The 16,566-nt window shown below is 45.0% G+C and overlaps 1 protein-coding gene across 1 annotated transcript in view; it reads right to left on the reverse strand.

The window, feature by feature from the left end:
* PAK1 (p21 (RAC1) activated kinase 1) overlaps window positions 1-9,813 on the reverse strand; it is a 44,627-nt gene extending 34,814 nt beyond the window's left edge. Inside the window, exons 1-2 of the mRNA XM_044450170.1 lie at window positions 9,472-9,813; window positions 1,156-1,256 (exon numbers count right to left, since the gene is read on the reverse strand). Coding sequence (XP_044306105.1) covers window positions 1,156-1,256; window positions 9,472-9,667 — 297 coding nt within the window. The 5' untranslated portion in view covers window positions 9,668-9,813. The remainder of the gene's footprint in view (window positions 1-1,155; window positions 1,257-9,471) is intronic.
* Window positions 9,814-16,566: the final 6,753 nt, after the last annotated feature.

Below are 16,566 nucleotides of genomic sequence, written 5' to 3' on the forward strand. Positions count from 1 at the left end.
AAAAAGCCATGCCATTAAATCATGACCGACTGTTGAGACATATTGTCTAACTGCAGCCAAACTAACATGTCATGGTTTGTGGACCAGGAACAACTGAAGAGAACCCATGGTTTATTCCTGCATTGTGAACTGTGGTTTGTTTCTGGTTAACTAATGGTTTCTTAGCACAGCTGGGTTCAGACAACATAATAATCACATTCAACAAGCCACAGTTCAATCACTGCTTGCACTCAATCAATCATTTTCAACCCTGTTCCAATAGTGAACTCATGTCAGAAATCACAGAAACACAGAAACAGAGCGAGTCAGAAGGGGTCTCCCGGGCCATCTAGTCTGACCTCCGGCACCAGCCGGCTCAGCTCACGACATGCCCGCCATGTGCACGTCCAGCCTATCCTTGAACACCCGCACCGATGGGGCCTCAACGACCTCCCGTGGAAGCCCATTCCACACCCTCGGGGTCCTAACCTTCAGGAAGTGCTTCCTGGGATCCGAATGGAACCTGGATTCCTTGAGCTTTGCTCCGTTGGAGCACATCCTGCCTTCCTCTGCAGGGGAGATTCAAAGCAATTCCTTGAACCCCAGTCCAACTTTCTAACCACCATACCATACTGGATCTCAGGACTGGGGAGCTGGGAGACCCGGGTTCGAGACCCCATTCAGCCCTGAAGCTCACTGCGTGACTTTGTACCAGTCACTTACCCTCAACCTAACCTACCTCACAGGACTGTTGTGAGACTCTGACGGAGCTATGGGAGTCTTGGGATTCCTCACAAGAGGAAAAAGGGCATGATAGATATGCAACATGCTACTAACAACTGCTTCAGGCGGCGGGTTCCAAAATTTCCTGCCGTCAATCACAAGTCAATCCTGGGGGACAGACCTGTGTGTAGTATCCATCTGTCCTGCACCCCACAGGGACCCGACACCCTCGGGTGCAGTGGGGGATGCTCTCCCCCTCCCTGTATTGAAGTGGGACCTAAGAGCCAATTCCCGCAACATGGAATGGACAGAGGTGCCATGTTGGGGCCTTTTGTCTCAGCCCTGCTTTGCCTGCCAGCCACCAAGAGCCGGGCAGATCGGGGCAGCCTGTGGTGTCTCGCCATGGAAGCCTCTTCCCACCAGCCTTTCCTCCCACAATCCACACCGCCTTACTGTGAATTCGCCTGTGACCGCATCAAATCCGACATGGATCGTGTGTTCGAAGTCTGAAGGGAGGGAGATTTCGGGCCGTTCTTTCTCCTTCTTTTTGTTGGCTGTCAGAAGGAAAAGAAAAAAAGGAGGGATGGGGAAATAAGGCAGAACTATCGGAAAAGCAAGTGCTCAACTGACACACTTGTGTATTTACATGGCACTCTACTGAGTGCAAGGGAAAACCTGCCTCAACCTGCTTCCAATCTAATGCTTGTAGGATTTGTTTATTTGGGATTGTAACCTGAAACAGGGGGCAAAGCAGCGGAAGACAGGCAGACAATGAGCCAGCGATGATGAAACTCAACCTGACAAGCGAGTCTGGCCCATGGCAGGACCAGGTTTGGTCCCATTCCCAACCATCAATCCTAACTTTCGCACCGTTTTTCCCCACTGCAAAAGGCCAAAATGTTTCTTCTGGTTGGGGAGTGCTTGGAGATGTAGGAATTTTTCCATTTAAAAAGGAACAAGGTGGAAATCAAGTTAAAATATGCCCATACTTAAAAACGGTAGACTTTTCGCATTTGCTCAATGTTGAGGCAAACAGGTAGGCAAGTACACAAAAAGGGTCTTCTTTGTGGTGGCCTCACACCTTTGGGAAGAGTCGCTAAGACAGGTCCATCGGGCCCCATCCTGGCAGGCTTTTCGAAAAGCCTGCAAGCCCCGATGGTTTTCGCTGGCTTTTTCCTGATCACGTTCCCACTGGCCTGTTCTGCAATTGCAGCTTATTCCAGAATTTTAGTAACGCTTTACTTCTGATAGTGAAGTTCCCTGAAAGTTTGCTGTGCGATTGTCCCAATTTTGTATTCTCAGTTTAATGTAAGCTTCTGTGCAAGGGCACCTGCCCTGAAAGACAGCCTGGAAATATTTTTAATAAAATGGGACAAATAAATCCTTCCAGCCACACCCCCACTGCAACATGGCGTCCTCAGAGCTTCTCCAAAATTTAATTTGGCCTTCGAGCTGGAAGATGTTCTGCAAAAGGCCCACCTGGAAGGCCCCAGGCTGGGAAAAGCCGTTCTAGCAGGGAAGGGGGAAGTCGTGGCTGTAATGCAACTACAACTCCCAGCATTCTGATCATGGGCCAAGTGGATTGGGGCAGGTAGGAACTGGAGTCCAAGAGCAGCTGGCAGGCCAGATCCCCCAACCTTGGTCTAGAAAGCTCTGGATGCTGAACTGGTCCCTGCAGACCCCCACCCTTGATGGAAGGAAGTTGGGAAACAAGACACGGAAGACACACTGAAACCGTGTGGTGAACTAGTCAGATTTCCCCAGGCCAGAGGAACACAGAAGCCGATGCAGAACCCCAACATGGGATTCTCTGCAAACCTGCAGCCCCGATTAGCCAGAAAAAATCCTAATTACAGGGCAGCATCAAAGGCAGAGAACTAAAGCGAGCAATGCAGGCAGGTTGGAGCGAGGATTATCTCTAGGCTTGCTGGAAATAGGGAAAGCTTTGGCTCTTGGGCAACACAGAAGTTAACAAGTAGTAATAATAATCGGAGGAAGGATTGGAGGCTGGGAACCATCATCAGCAGTAACTGATGAGTGGAGGAAACCAGCAAGGTTTCACAGCATGGAGGCAAAACTCTTTGTGCTGTCTAAGAGGGAGCTCAGGTGAAGCAGCATCAACAGAAACGCAGCCAAACGAGGCTGGTGGGAAAGAAAAGATGGCAGGAGAATGCTGAGGTTTGCAGAAGTACCAAACATCCCTTTAAAAACTTAAGAACGGAGAAAACAGACTTCCCAACCCAATAAAGGCTGCACATGCTCTGTAGCCCATGTAGGTTTCGCTACCCCATTAGCAAGCAATTCACATGAACCGTTAGTCATCAAATTAAGATGATTTAGCTTACAAGGTTGTATCTTACCCCACCAGTGACAGGGCCCAGAGTTTTGTAGCCAAAATGCCAACTGTGTAAAGAGCAACTGCTATTCACAAAATGTAAACAAGCATAGCATCTACTGCATTACATAGGTAATGTGGCTTAGTTTTGCATACATTTTAGGGCATGATTTAACCAAACTTAATTCTAACTATCACCCATTGCAATAAATAGGACTTAAAGCCACCCTGACTTTCAAGCAGTCTTCCCAAACACATTTGATGCTAGCTAAGTGCACTGGACTACAGTTCCCTTATTCCCCAGCCAGCATGGGAGTTGTAATCCAATGTATCTGAAAGTCACCAAGTTTTAAAAAAGGTGATCTCTATGAAACATTCAGTGACATCCAATTATCTGGAACTTTTCAAACTTAATGGCTTTACATCTTTAATACAAATGATAATCCATGAAAATACAAATGGGTTTCATATTTTGCTCCTTGCTATTATTGGTTTTATGCTTTGTTTTTATTGATTAATATTATGAAATAGTTATTGGTTTCATTTCTTTGTGATGTTGGGTTTTGCTTCATATATTTTAAGTGTTTGTAAACCATCCAGAGAGCCATCTGGCAAAAGGAACAGTATAAAATGTTTTAAATAAATCAATAAACATTAGACTTAAATAAGTCTCATTGTACCAGAGCCTCTTTTGAGATATTGAGGCAAGTTGCCATTCTTTGTCTTAAAATCATTTTTATCAATGAATCTTTACATGCGGCCAACCAAATCATGCTGTCACATGAGAAGCCACACAAAAGCAAGGGGAACTCACAGTTGCAAAGACTTTGGGTAAGATCTACAAATAAGGCTCCACTTCTAACCTCTGCTTTGCTCCAAAATCACTAGTGCACCAAGCTACTCACTCTTAGCCTCAGTCCACCCCCACCCGCAACACAGAAGCCAGTAAAACTGCCTTACCTTACTGGGTTGTTGTAAGTATCACAACTAGATAGTGCAAGTAAAGTCACTTTAATACTTGTAGTATAATTACTACTACAGCAAATAATATCTAGCACCAGAATAGAAAAAGGCCATCTTCAAATATTTTCTTTCCATCCCTGAGCCTGCTCTTAATACAAAAATAAGTAAATAAATAAACCCAATCCCACAATCTATTCCCTTTCTTCTGACCCAGCCAGTAAATCAGCTTCTCCTAATCAATCAGCCGATATTTTTGTCACTCCATCAGCCAAAGCTTGGCGCTCCCATTTTTCATGCTATTCCCAACAGCACGTACCGGCCTTAAGAGCACACACAGAAAGCCACCGTGCCTTCATAGCAAAAATGTCCTTCCTTCCTTCCTTCGCTACTTTTACAGAAATTTTAGCAGGCTGAAAGGCCGTTTGACCATGGAAAGATCCCTGTAGCTGCCTCTCCCAGCCCTTACGTAGCTCCTAAGGTGATGAAATTATCCAGTTCACCTGAGCCTCCCAGCTTAACCCCCTTTCTGGATTTGTGTAATTCAAACAGAGGAGAAGGCATTTAATCTGAGTCCCTGGATTTCCCTGAAAGCCCCACCTTGCTTCTCCATCAATGAAAAGAGAAAAAATATTATTTTTATTAGGATATTTCTAACCCATCCAATACAAAACATCTCTGGAGAGTTTACAGAGTAATAAATATCCAATAAATAAAATAGCAAGATAAAATGCAACTGAGGATAAATAAAATGAATTAAATTTTTTAAAACTTTAAAAATATTGAGTGAATAAAAAGGTTTTTTTGGGATCTCAGGTGCTTTATGGGAAGTATTTGCTTCCTTGTGATTTATCAACAGCTAAAGCAGACATGCTCCCTTCCTGGTACCTGCTGAACTACAATTCCCACAATCCTCAGCCAGTCCAGCTGACGGCTATAAGGTGGGGGCCCTTGGTGGGCATCCACCCATACCTGTTCTCAGCTGCTGTGATGTCCCTTACTCAGGTGGTCACTGGAGACAGTCTTTTTAGTGATGGCCCCATACCTTGAAAACCCTCTTCCAAATGATTTGTTGTTGTTGTTCTTGCTGTTGTTAGTCGCAAAGTCGTGTCCGACCCATCGCGACCCCATGGACAACACTCCTCCAGGCCTTCCTGTCCTCCACCATCCCCCGGAGTCCACCTAAGCTCACGCGAACTGCTTCAGTGACTCCATCCAGCCACCTCATTCTCTGCCATCCCCTCCTTCTTTTGCCATCTTTCGATCCCATCATTAGGCTCTTCTCCAGGGAGTCCTTCCTTCTCATCGGGTGGCCAAAGTATTTGAGTTTCATCTTTAGCATCTGGCCTTCTAAAGAGCAGTCAGGGTTGATCTCCTCTAGGACTGACCGGTTTGATCGCCTTGCGGTCCAAGGGACTCGCAGGAGTCTCCTCCAGCACCACAATTCAAAGGCCTCAATCCTTCGGCGCTCAGCCTTCCTTCTGGTCCAGCTTTCACAGCCGTACATTGCAACTGGGAAAACCATCGCCTGGACTATATGCACTTTTGTTGGCAGGGTGATGTCTCTGCTTTTTAGTATGCTGCCTAGATTGGCCATAGCTTTCCTCCCCAGGAGCAAGCGTCTTTTAATTTCTTGGCTGCAGTCCCCGTCTGTGGTGATCTTGGAGCCCAGGAAAATAAATTCTGTCACTATCCAAATGATTTACATAAGGCCAATGCAAGGATTTACGTAAAGATTTGAAAAATCCTTTAAAACTTTTGTGTTTTGATCCCTGAAGTGCCGACAGTGTTGTGTTGGGATTTTAAACTGCAGCTGTTCTTAAGTTTTGTAATTGGATTTTAAAATCTGTTTTATATATTGTGTTAATTATCTTTGTAGCCACTGGGGAAGGCTTCATTCTGAATGTCTTCATGTAAATTTTGCAAATAAATAAATATGCAACACAAAGCACTCGATAAAGTGGGCGTGGGGGAGAGATCTCACTGCAACAATGCAAAATGAAAATATGGCACTGGTTGTACACTGGAAAATATTTCCTGCCCAGTGGAGACAGGACTGTTGCAGAATTTGATGCTAGAACACAAATTATGGTACAGCCTGCATTAATAGCTAGGAAAAGGAAAGTAAATCTTTGTACTTGGAGTATAAGAAAATTAAGGGAAGGGTCATTCCATTGAGACCAAGGGAGAGGGTTTATCCTGACAACAGATTGTGGGAACCATAAATGGGTGTCAAGCTGTCACTTTAATTATTTCTTCCTGGGATTGGGGGCCGGTTTGCACCGCTTGGATTTCTGCCTACGGCACCAAAACACTTTAGCTGGGGCCTGGCTGATGAGGCTGGGCTCGCATTCCAACTATCTGCAAGCTGTGAACTGGAGTCACAAAAGCGCAGGAGGCCAGCTGTAACCAGTCCAGAAAACCCTTACTTCTGTGATCAGATTAATGCAAATCTTTGAATTTAATGCGTACTGCGTGGTGCAACATCAGCATTTTAGAAGGATGGCACAGCTGATCTAGGGAAGTCACGAGGAGGCACTCCCTTGAATACAAAATAAAGGTGGTGGAGAGAGGAGTATTTCCAGAGCTGGTTCTGTTTCCTTTTTAAGGACACTGCAGAAAAAGAAACTTAGCAAGACCCTCTCTGGGATAGCCATCAACCCCCACCTCCTTCCCCAAACCCTGGAGCCCTCCGGATGTGCTGGACTCCAAGCCCTATCAACCCCAGCCAACAAAGCTCTTGGATTTCTTGGCTGGGGACAAAGGGCTTTGTTGTCCAGCACATTTAGGAGGCACTGGGATTTGAGGAGAGAGGTGTAGCTTATCCCCAATTTCCTCTGCAGACAGCACTTTTGTCTTGTACTGGGGAGGCACTGCATTTTTGAAAAATCCCCACTGGAGAGTGGAGACCCCTCCTTTTTAAGATTACTCTTTTCCCTAATGACTTTGCTCTCTACGTGCAGGGATGATTTATTTTTTTTTATTTTTTTGCAGAGGAAAGCACTGAAACATTTTTTCTCCCCAGGAGCAGTTTGGCCCGAGAGAAACCTGGGCTGACTGATTATAGAGTAAAGGTAAAGGTTTCCCCTTGACATTAAGTCCAGTCATGCCTGACTCTCGGGGGCGGTGCTCATCTCCGTTTCCTGGCCGAGGGAGCCAGCGCTTGTCCGCAGACGGTCTCCGTGGTAATGTGGCCGGCATGACTAAACACCGAGGTGCACGGAACGCTGCTACCTGCCCACCGAAGAGGTACCTTTTTATCTACTTGCATGTGCATGCTTTTGAACTGCAAGGTTGATTATAGATTAGCAGCATGTAAATCTAAGAAGGGAACAGTTTCTACTGCATGTCCTACTAGGGGTAACTTTTTATTATAAATACTTGTATGTTGCAGGCAAACATCTCCAGAGAAAGCTGAGGCAAGCTATGATGATATCATCTTCTCTACAAACTGAAAACTAGCACATCAGAGAGAAGGAGGTTTTAGCCTAGCCTTTTCCTGGTTTTTTCAAACTTGCAGATTTTTGTGAACAAAAGCAGCCAGGTGAGTCCACACCTGCAGTCTGAAGGTAGAGGCTAGGACCAGATTTACCCTCCTCCACAATGAGATCAGCTGCAGCATTTTGTACAACTCAGGACTGGTCAAGCCCACACAGGTCCATCGCCACTTGGAAAGCAATGCATACAAGATTAAGTTGGCTCACAAAAGCAAACTAAAGGAAAATCAGTTAAATAATTAAAAAGAGCTCATTGCTTTGTACCCCTGGCCTTTCCTACCTTATTTTAGAGAGCGAATGGCAGGTGTGTGCTCAGAACACAAGATAATGACTGCTGATTTTCCCTGTCCTGATGGTTTCTGTGAGCAGGCAGAAATTCAACAGGTGTAGCTCTGCCTCTCATGAGCTGCTGGCAAGGGATTTCTGCCCATCAATTCAGTCTTCCCCAACTTGGTGGCCCCAGAACTGGACTACAGCTCTTAGCATACAGCAGAGTCAACGGCTGAGACAATCACTCTTTGTATTTATGAAATATTTTCTAGTGGGTAAAAATTTCTCAGCAAGAAAGAGGTCCCAGAAAATTCAAGGCTCTTGGGTCATCTCTGTGAGGCGGCTCTGCAGGAACCCCTGATAGTCTGAAAAGCTGTTGGGCTTGTGTGTCTCTGCCCGCGTCCACTAAGCAGTTTAAAAGCATACAGCCACGGGCATTAAAAACTAAATTAATTACCTTCAAACCCTGTTAAATAAACTGGCACTTAAGTTCTTATGCAGGAAGGATTAGAAGAGCAGATGAGGAACAGATGGTTTTCTTCATCCAAATCCAAACGGCTTTCAAGGTCTGAGCCTGAACGCATTAAAATATTAACCATCCTAATCGCCTTTTGCTGCTAAAACACAGCACTCTGTGGCATGAAGCATCGGCTTTTGGGGGCTAACAATTTAAAGGCCTGTTGAACAGTGATTTAGTGTTTAATCTCTCCTGATAGCATTCATGGATATTTGAGCTGGGACCTTTCAAGTGGCACACAACATGACCTGAACATTAAACATATTAACAGCCAGGTTGCTTAAAGGGAGGTGGGTCCTCCATTCTCTTCTGATACGCCTTTAAGAATGGCTTAAAATGGGAATTCCATCCACAGAAGGTCATCAGCCACTCCATTCCTGTATAATTTTATTAAATGTATTACGTCTTACCCTTCCTCCTCCAAAGAGTACAGGGTAACTCACACGGTCTGCCCTGCAGGCATTTTTAGCCTCACAACAACCCTGCAAGGTAGGCTAGGCTGAGAGTGACATCAACCCTGGCGAACTTTCTGCATTCCTATTTATCTCTCTGGACTGGGCCTCAGAAACTGTCTGCTTGCCAGGACACGTCATTATTCCACCCCCTGATTTTCCTTAGTGACCCCCATTTTCCTGTGCATGGATTCACAAGGGGACTTTCAGAAGCTGAGCTGTATCATGAAAGGCAGCAAACCAATTTCAGAACTCGCCCCCACCCCGGTAAGGTAAAGTAACCACCCCTTACCCAGCACCCTTCATAGGAGTTGGACTACAGTGCCCATGATCCCCGGGCACTGTGGCCCTATCTCGAACCCAATAGTGTTTGTTTAGCCTGACTGTAGCATTTCAGGGTCTCAGAACTGCAGCCCATGGTGCTCTGCCCTGATGGAGATGCCAGCATTTTAATCGGGAAACTTCGACATGCAAAGTGGTGTTGGCCTGTCTCTTGTGGGCTGGAAAATCACAGAAATCCAACTTGGAGTTGAAAGCAGTGGGTCCACGTCAGGAGTCAACCGCCAGATCTGCTGTATAATAAGACTGTGGTCCCACCCTTAAAGGAAGCCCAGAAATGACTCGAGACAGAAAACGGTCCCAGATTCAGTGCAAACCTTCCAGCCCCACTGAATCAAACCTGGGAGAATCCACCCAAAGTCATGGAAAGCAGAGAAAATAAATAAAGAAGCACGGTACTTTTGTCTCCTGGCAAGATCGAACGATAGAAGCGGTCTCTCTTTTTCTTCTCTTCTGGATTGGGCGGCAAAGGTTTCGAGCCATGGTTTAAGCTGCCCACGTCTTTGCTTCCGGCCCCGATCATGGTGCTGGTGTTTCTCATCGGGGGAGCCGGCGGCTTGTCTTCTGCTTCTAGGCCATTGTTGGACATCTTCATCAACAGCCGCTAGGAACTAAAATGAAGAGGGGGGGAAAGAAAAACGCAGGTTTTGGCAAAGCGTCCAGCCACCAACAGATGGACTCAGGAGCATTCTGGAATTCTACCGCCCCACAATCAGCCAAGGGAGTTTTAAGTCTGAAACTATTTCAATCGATATATCCGTCTTCACAACTTGATGCTCTCTAGATGCTTTGGACTGCAATTCCTATTATCCCCAGACCAGTACGCCCATGATCATAAAAAGGGCAGGAAAACATTAGGGCCTTTTTTCCTGGTTTGCTCATTACAGTTAGACCGTCCAGGACTAAATTCTGTCCCTGGGTGGAATTCCCTGTTCCCTTGCAGCCATTTGCATTTTGACTTCCAGGGAGAGGTGCATGTCCTCTCCCTGGAAGGGTGGCCAGCCTGTTGCCCCCACTGGAGGGGTCCTCTCCTTGAAGAATGTATTCCATTCCAGCTAGAAGATAAAGAATTGCATGTCAACAGTATCTGGAGAGTAGATGAAACAAGACTTACGGATCATCTGGATGCCATCTTTTACACTTCAGAAAGATAGAAACACAGAAACAGAGTGAGTCAGAAGGGGCCTCCCAGGCCATCTAGTCTGACCCCTGGCACCAGCCGGCTCTGCTCACAACATGCCCACCATGTGCACGTCCAGCCTATCCTTGAACACCTGCACCAATGGGGCCTCAACAACCCCCCGTGGAAGCCCATTCCACATCCTCAGGTGGACTTTAAAGGTGACATTTTCCTGGTCAGGAGAAAAGAGCTACAGAGAGAAAGGGCACTTGCTGAACCCTCTGGGAGTTGTTGCTAAGGGTACAGGAAGACAGAAAGGAGGAAAGGGAAACAGAGAAACAGAGCGAGTCAGAAGGGGCCTCGCGGGCCATCTAGTCTGACCCCCGGCTCCAGCCGGCTCTGCTCACAACATGCCCACCATGTGCATGTCCAGCCTATCCTTGAACACCCTCATCAATGGGGCCTCAACCTCCTCCCGTGGAAGCCCATTCCACACCCTCGGGGTCCTGACTGTCAGGAAGTGCTTCCTGGCATCCAAATGGAGCCTTCGTTTCCTGCACTTGGCTCTGTTGGAGCGCGTCCTGCCTTCCTCTGCAGGGGAGAACAGGTCTCTACCCACCTCCGTGTGACACCCCCTCACATACCTGCATGTCGCCAACAGATCCCCTCTGAGTCTCCTCTTCTCCAGGCTGAAGAGACCCAGCTCCCTCAGTCTCGCCTCACATGGCGTCCCCTGCAAACCGGCCACCAACCTTGTGGCCCTACGCTGCACTGACTCCAACCTGGCTATATCCTTCCTGTAATGAGGGGCCCAAAACTGAGCACAATACTCCAATTGCGGGCGCACCAGAGTCGTGTAGAGCGTTTGTCATACCTCTCTTGATCTAGATATCACCTATTTCTAGTGTAATTATTTTTTCTACATTCACAGCTATGTGCGTAAAAAGGCTGCATGCACATTTTATGCAGACAGAAACCTGGGAAGCTCGCCTCATGCTGGATTAGACCATCGGTCGCTCTAGCCTAGTATGAGTGGCCACAAGCTCTCCAGAGTTGATCCCCACAGCTTAATCCTAGCCTAGCTCTGCTAGGAGCAGCTGGGAATTACCCTGGCAGTGGCAGGATGCAAAGAGGGGCCTCGCCTGCTAAGCCAGAACCATTCCCTAAAATCCTTGTCCCCAGTGACAATTCACAAGTGCTTGCCCTAGGTCTGGTGTTCTTATGCTCGAGTCTGACAATCGGGTCCACCAATTTCACCTTCAAGGTGACCGACTGTGGTCCTGTCATGGACATCAGCATATCCTGGGCTAACATGTGTCTCCTGACTTCAAGTCTTGAAAAGCTGTCACAAAGGGGAAGATCAGGATGATTTCTTGATCATCCCAGAGTGCAGAACACAGAATAATGGGCACTAGTGTTTTTTGTTTGTTTGTCTAAACAGGCATCGGATCGCTCCCTAAAGTCATTAAGTTTCAGAAACAGGAATAATAATGCATACGAATCATCCAAGAGTAGAATTGGGCCAGGAAGACCATTGACCAACGGTTGCAGGACACCAATTTACACCAATTTGCAAGAGGAAACATGGTTTAAACTATTAAAAGGTTTAGACACCAACACTGCTGAACTTAATTAAGGCATATGCATAATTTCCACTTTTAACATCTAATTTCATAATTAATACTCTGGCTAAACCAACACAGTTATGCAACACAATCTGTAGGCGTCTTGAAATTGAGAAGTAGCTTTTCAGATAAAAGTAGAAAATATTTGTTTCTATCAAATAAAGGGTGTGTCTTTTCCAAAAAAATCCTGAGGTAGCACTCTCAATCATTCCTTTCAAGGGAGACCTGGTTTTATATCAAACATCCCACTGAAGTCTCCTGGCAAATTAAGACTCCTCTGCTATTTGAATTAGCCATTTTTGAAAAGCTTTTTAAAATTCTTAACATTTACAATCATGATCAAACATTTACAATTGTGTTACTTTCATCTCGTATTGTTTCCAACCTCAGAAAATAACCGTATCTCATTCTGCAATACTCAACTTCAACGTTTAAATTTGATTTAACACAGGCTACATGTTTTTTAGGCTGTGATGCTCTGTGCATTTAGACAGAAAAACATGCAGGCTGGCTGCAGTTGGAACCTTTTCCCTGTCTAAATATGCGCAGGATCGTACCTTTAGGTCTCTGGGTTCGATTGCTTGCTTTACAAAGAATCCAGTGCAATGCACGCTGTTCCAATTTTACTGCAGTTCAAAAGGTGTCCGTGGATGACTTCTGTGTGTGCTCTTTGTATAAAAATGTGTTGGCCTTTTCCTTGCACAATTTGGACAAAATTCCTCTTTGTTTAACTGGGTGATTTCACCCATGCACATTGACTAAAAATTAGTATCACTTGCATTTTTTTTCCCGTTACTAAATATTTATAAGAAAAGACTAGCAGGTCATTTTATGTGATATCTCCTCTATCAATTAACTTTCTTCCTCTCATAGAACTCCCGTTTTAACCACCCCTAAAAGAGGCACCAAGACTTAAAACAAAAAACACACAGAGAAACATCCAAACTATGCACCAAGGTTACACAAACACCACAATCTTAAATCAGTTACGCAAAGCAACCTAATTTATTTTGCATAATTTGCTTTGCTTTCTGCTAGACCCCAGAGAGGAATAAAACTCGCCTGCAGTAAGGGTTTTGTTCCGTTTCCCTCAAATTGCTGAATTTTTAAATTTAAAACTGCTTGCTCCTGATTCTCAAGGGAGTCAGCCAGTGGTTCCTGGAATGTCTCCTAGAGACCATGCAATGGCTCCTAAAAGCCCTCCAAGGTCAGAGGCATCAGCTTCTCCTTGCATTTAAAGCCTCAAACCTCCACCACAATAAGGACTAGAAACTTGTTGGCCTTCCTGAAGGCCATGACTGAAGTCCATTTTGTAATTACAGGACCTCACTGATTTTAGCAGGTTCTAACATTTTATTAATGCTTCATATAAATGTTCTATCCATGTCATGTTTGTATTTCATTATAAAGCATAATATAATGTATTGTAATATATTCACCTTTCTATGCAGTATTTTTATTGTGATCTGTGGTATATTAATCTATTAAACAAAGAAGAAATTCTAGGAATCCTGTAGCCAACTTCCACACCTGTACAGCGTGATGGTCTAACTATAATTCTGCGTAAATTTTGGGGGTCAGGGGAGAATCTGAACTAAGAAATCTACATTCCACCCCACAAAAGTCTCCCAGACAACATCAGCGATGGAGTGGTATAGAAATGAAATGAACAGTCGTACATCAAGCCACATCGCCAATATTTGCTTAGGTTATACTGGTTTTGGCATTCATGGGTGGGAACCAAGCCATCCCTCATTATGGTTTGGCTTTCACACGTGCTCAGGCTGATCTTTGCAGTTCTGTCCTATTTACCAGACTTCCAAGGAGCCCAGAGAGTAGCACAACATTCTCCTGGGACTCAAGAATCTGGATTCACTGTGTGACAACATGCGCCAGGCACAGACTTTCAGCCTGGCCTACCTCGCAGGGTTGCTGTGTTGGGGATAAAATTGAGAGGAGGAGGAGGAGAGGAGGAAAGCCGCTTTGAGTTTTTAAAAAGAAAAAAGGCAGGATATATAAGAATGAATGCTTTTGACCCACAACTTAAGCTTTATGCTTAAGTGCAGGTTTAAGTCCAGCCCTTTGTGATGGTGCACACATCGCTTGGGCGTCTGTGCACTTGGGCGGATTCTGAATCTCTTCTGCCGTGGCCTTTAGCCAGCAGGAAATCGTGAAGGGATTTTTCACTTCCCCATTTTGCTAGACGGGCTTTTTAGCCTTGAAGGAGGCCGGACGTGGCCAGCTTAATTGCATCCAGACTTCACTGCTCTCCTCCCGTCTTACTCACCGGAAAGCCCCTTTCCTGGGGTTCTGAGGCTGCTTTTCTGAATTTGGAGAGCTCCCTGCCAGCTACAACCTGGAAGAGTTTTTAGGAGCCATTCCAGGGACCACAGGATTGCTCTCTGACCTCCTTAAGGACTAGAAGCAAGTTGTTTAAATTTAAAAGAAACGAGGGCAAAGAATTTCAGCTTACCAAATACCAGATGCAGTACAAAACTCAAAGTTTTTCAAAATATTTTTATTTAAAGTTTTTAATATGCCATCCAAATACTAAAAGTCTCTGGACGGCTTAGAAAAAACCCAAAAACAAAGTAAACCATAACAACAACAGCACACAATGCACTGCATCTGATAAATAATAATAAAAAGAAGGATAGAACCAATTAACTGTTAAAATACTGGGAAAATAAAAAGATCTTCACCTGATGCCAAAAAGAATAAAGCGACGGTGCCATTTAATACAAATTAAAATAATTTTAATTTATTAATATTAAATATAATGGTTCTCAGTTTATTTAATATTTGTACTGCTTTTCATTCCCTTGTTTTAGGGATTGTTGTAAACTGTCCAGAGAGCTTCAGCAATGTGATGCTGAGGGTGATGTAAAAATGGTTGGGCGGAGAATTCAAAATACAAAAAATTCACACAATCCAGTGCTCCTCTCTCCAGTTTTCAGTGTGGCACACTGGTGTTGATTCTTAGCTCTCAGAAATTTGCTATTAGGAATTCCTGTGGGAAGGGCTGGTTTTCACAGTCTGGACTGGACCAAGTATTTTTCTGCTCGCTGGAATCGTTCTGACACTGAATTTCCACCACTCCCATTATGCACAGCCCTGCCTGCCCTAGATATCCCCCCAGCGTGGGATTGCAAAGTGGGCCAATGAAGCCAGGCAGCTGGAAAGTGGCAGCCGCATGAAGAGTTTCCAGGATCTGTCTTTGGCTGCATTCAGAAACGTGCAGTGCTCTAAAAGGTTTAATGTCAGCAACACGCATGGCTTTGTGACAAGAAAACCTCCTTGGAGCTGTGAAGAAGGTGGGCTGTGTCAGCCGCCCTTACACACAGAAGCCTTCTTCAACCTGGCAGCCTACACAGTTATGCTGGCTGGAGGATTCTGGGAGTTGTAGTCCAACATCTGGGCTGGAGAAGGCTGATACAGGAGCACTGTTGAAATACACCAAGGCGCAGGGACAGAAGCATGCACTTGGCCCCAAGCAATGCTCAAGGCTTTCAGCTGGTTGTCTGGAAAGGGGCGCCAGCCGCATGTTTTTGGCATCCAAGTCCAAAGGATTCCTCCCAAGGGTTCCATGCAAATATTAAACAGCATCGGGAACAACCCAGAATCCCATGAGGTGCCCTAGGTGGGGCCGAGGCGTCCAACCCTCTAGCGCCTCCCTCTGGTAGAAAGGAGCAGAGCCACTGCTGAAGGGCACCCAATGGCTCATCCCTGATGGGAATCAGAAGAATACGATGGCTGGGGATATCAAAGCCAGTGAAAAGACTGAGGGAACAAACAGGGTCACGAGGACCCTAACCCAGTCCAGCTGTAGCCCATATCGCAGCTGAAATCCAAACAAAAATGGCCCCAAACGGAATCCGCACTCTCCAGACGCAAGTACAACTGGATTCACCACCAGCTCCAGCTCCACCTCCATTTCGATCTCCTTATTCAGGGGTGTCCAACCTTTCAGCTTCTACGGACCACATTGGAAGAAGAAAAATGGTCTTGGGCTGCGTATTAAAACACAAGCACTAACAAAAGCTGATGAGCAAATTTAGAAGTCTGTGCATAATTTTTGTGATATTCACCACCACACATAAGCAAAGAAGTCCTCACATAATAATCCTAATTATATGGCACCCTGTCTTTTAAAATTGTCAAGCAGATCCCAAGTTTGCAATCACTAATATAGAAAATGAACATACCTAAGTAATAAAACTTCATTTTTTGATATTTTTTACAAGGAAAAGAAAAGAGGGCAACATAAAAGTAGAGGATATTTGACACTGTATTTGAGATACTAATGTATTGATATCTGGTTCAATGGAAGTAGTTGCAATTCTTAGTAAATTCTCAAGGTGCTCATCAGATATTCTGGTTCTAATTTTACTCTTAATGTGCTTCATTCTTGAAAATAGTTGCTCACAAATGTAGGTGCTGCCAAAAAGGGAAGACATGAATAAGGCATGATTGTGAAGCGAGGAATATTTGTCTCTGGAAAGACAGGACCTGTAAAAGTCCGGGATCAAATTTTTCTTTAAGGTGAATGTCAGATAGCTGCTCTGTGCATTCCATGTGAAAATTGGCAGGTAACATATTTATGTTGACTGAAAATGGGAGTCGCAAATATGTCAAAATAGTGATTATTTTCCCGGAAATCTTAAAATCTGTTTTCTAATTCTTGTATCAAATCGAAAAGCAAGGCTGCATGTTTTTCACTGTTCACAGGACTGTGTTTAGCCCACGTAT

The sequence above is a fragment of the Varanus komodoensis genome, unplaced genomic scaffold (assembly GCF_004798865.1).
Source record: "Varanus komodoensis strain SLA01 unplaced genomic scaffold, ASM479886v1 scaffold63, whole genome shotgun sequence".
In the NCBI taxonomy this organism is placed as follows: Eukaryota; Metazoa; Chordata; class Lepidosauria; order Squamata; family Varanidae; genus Varanus; species Varanus komodoensis.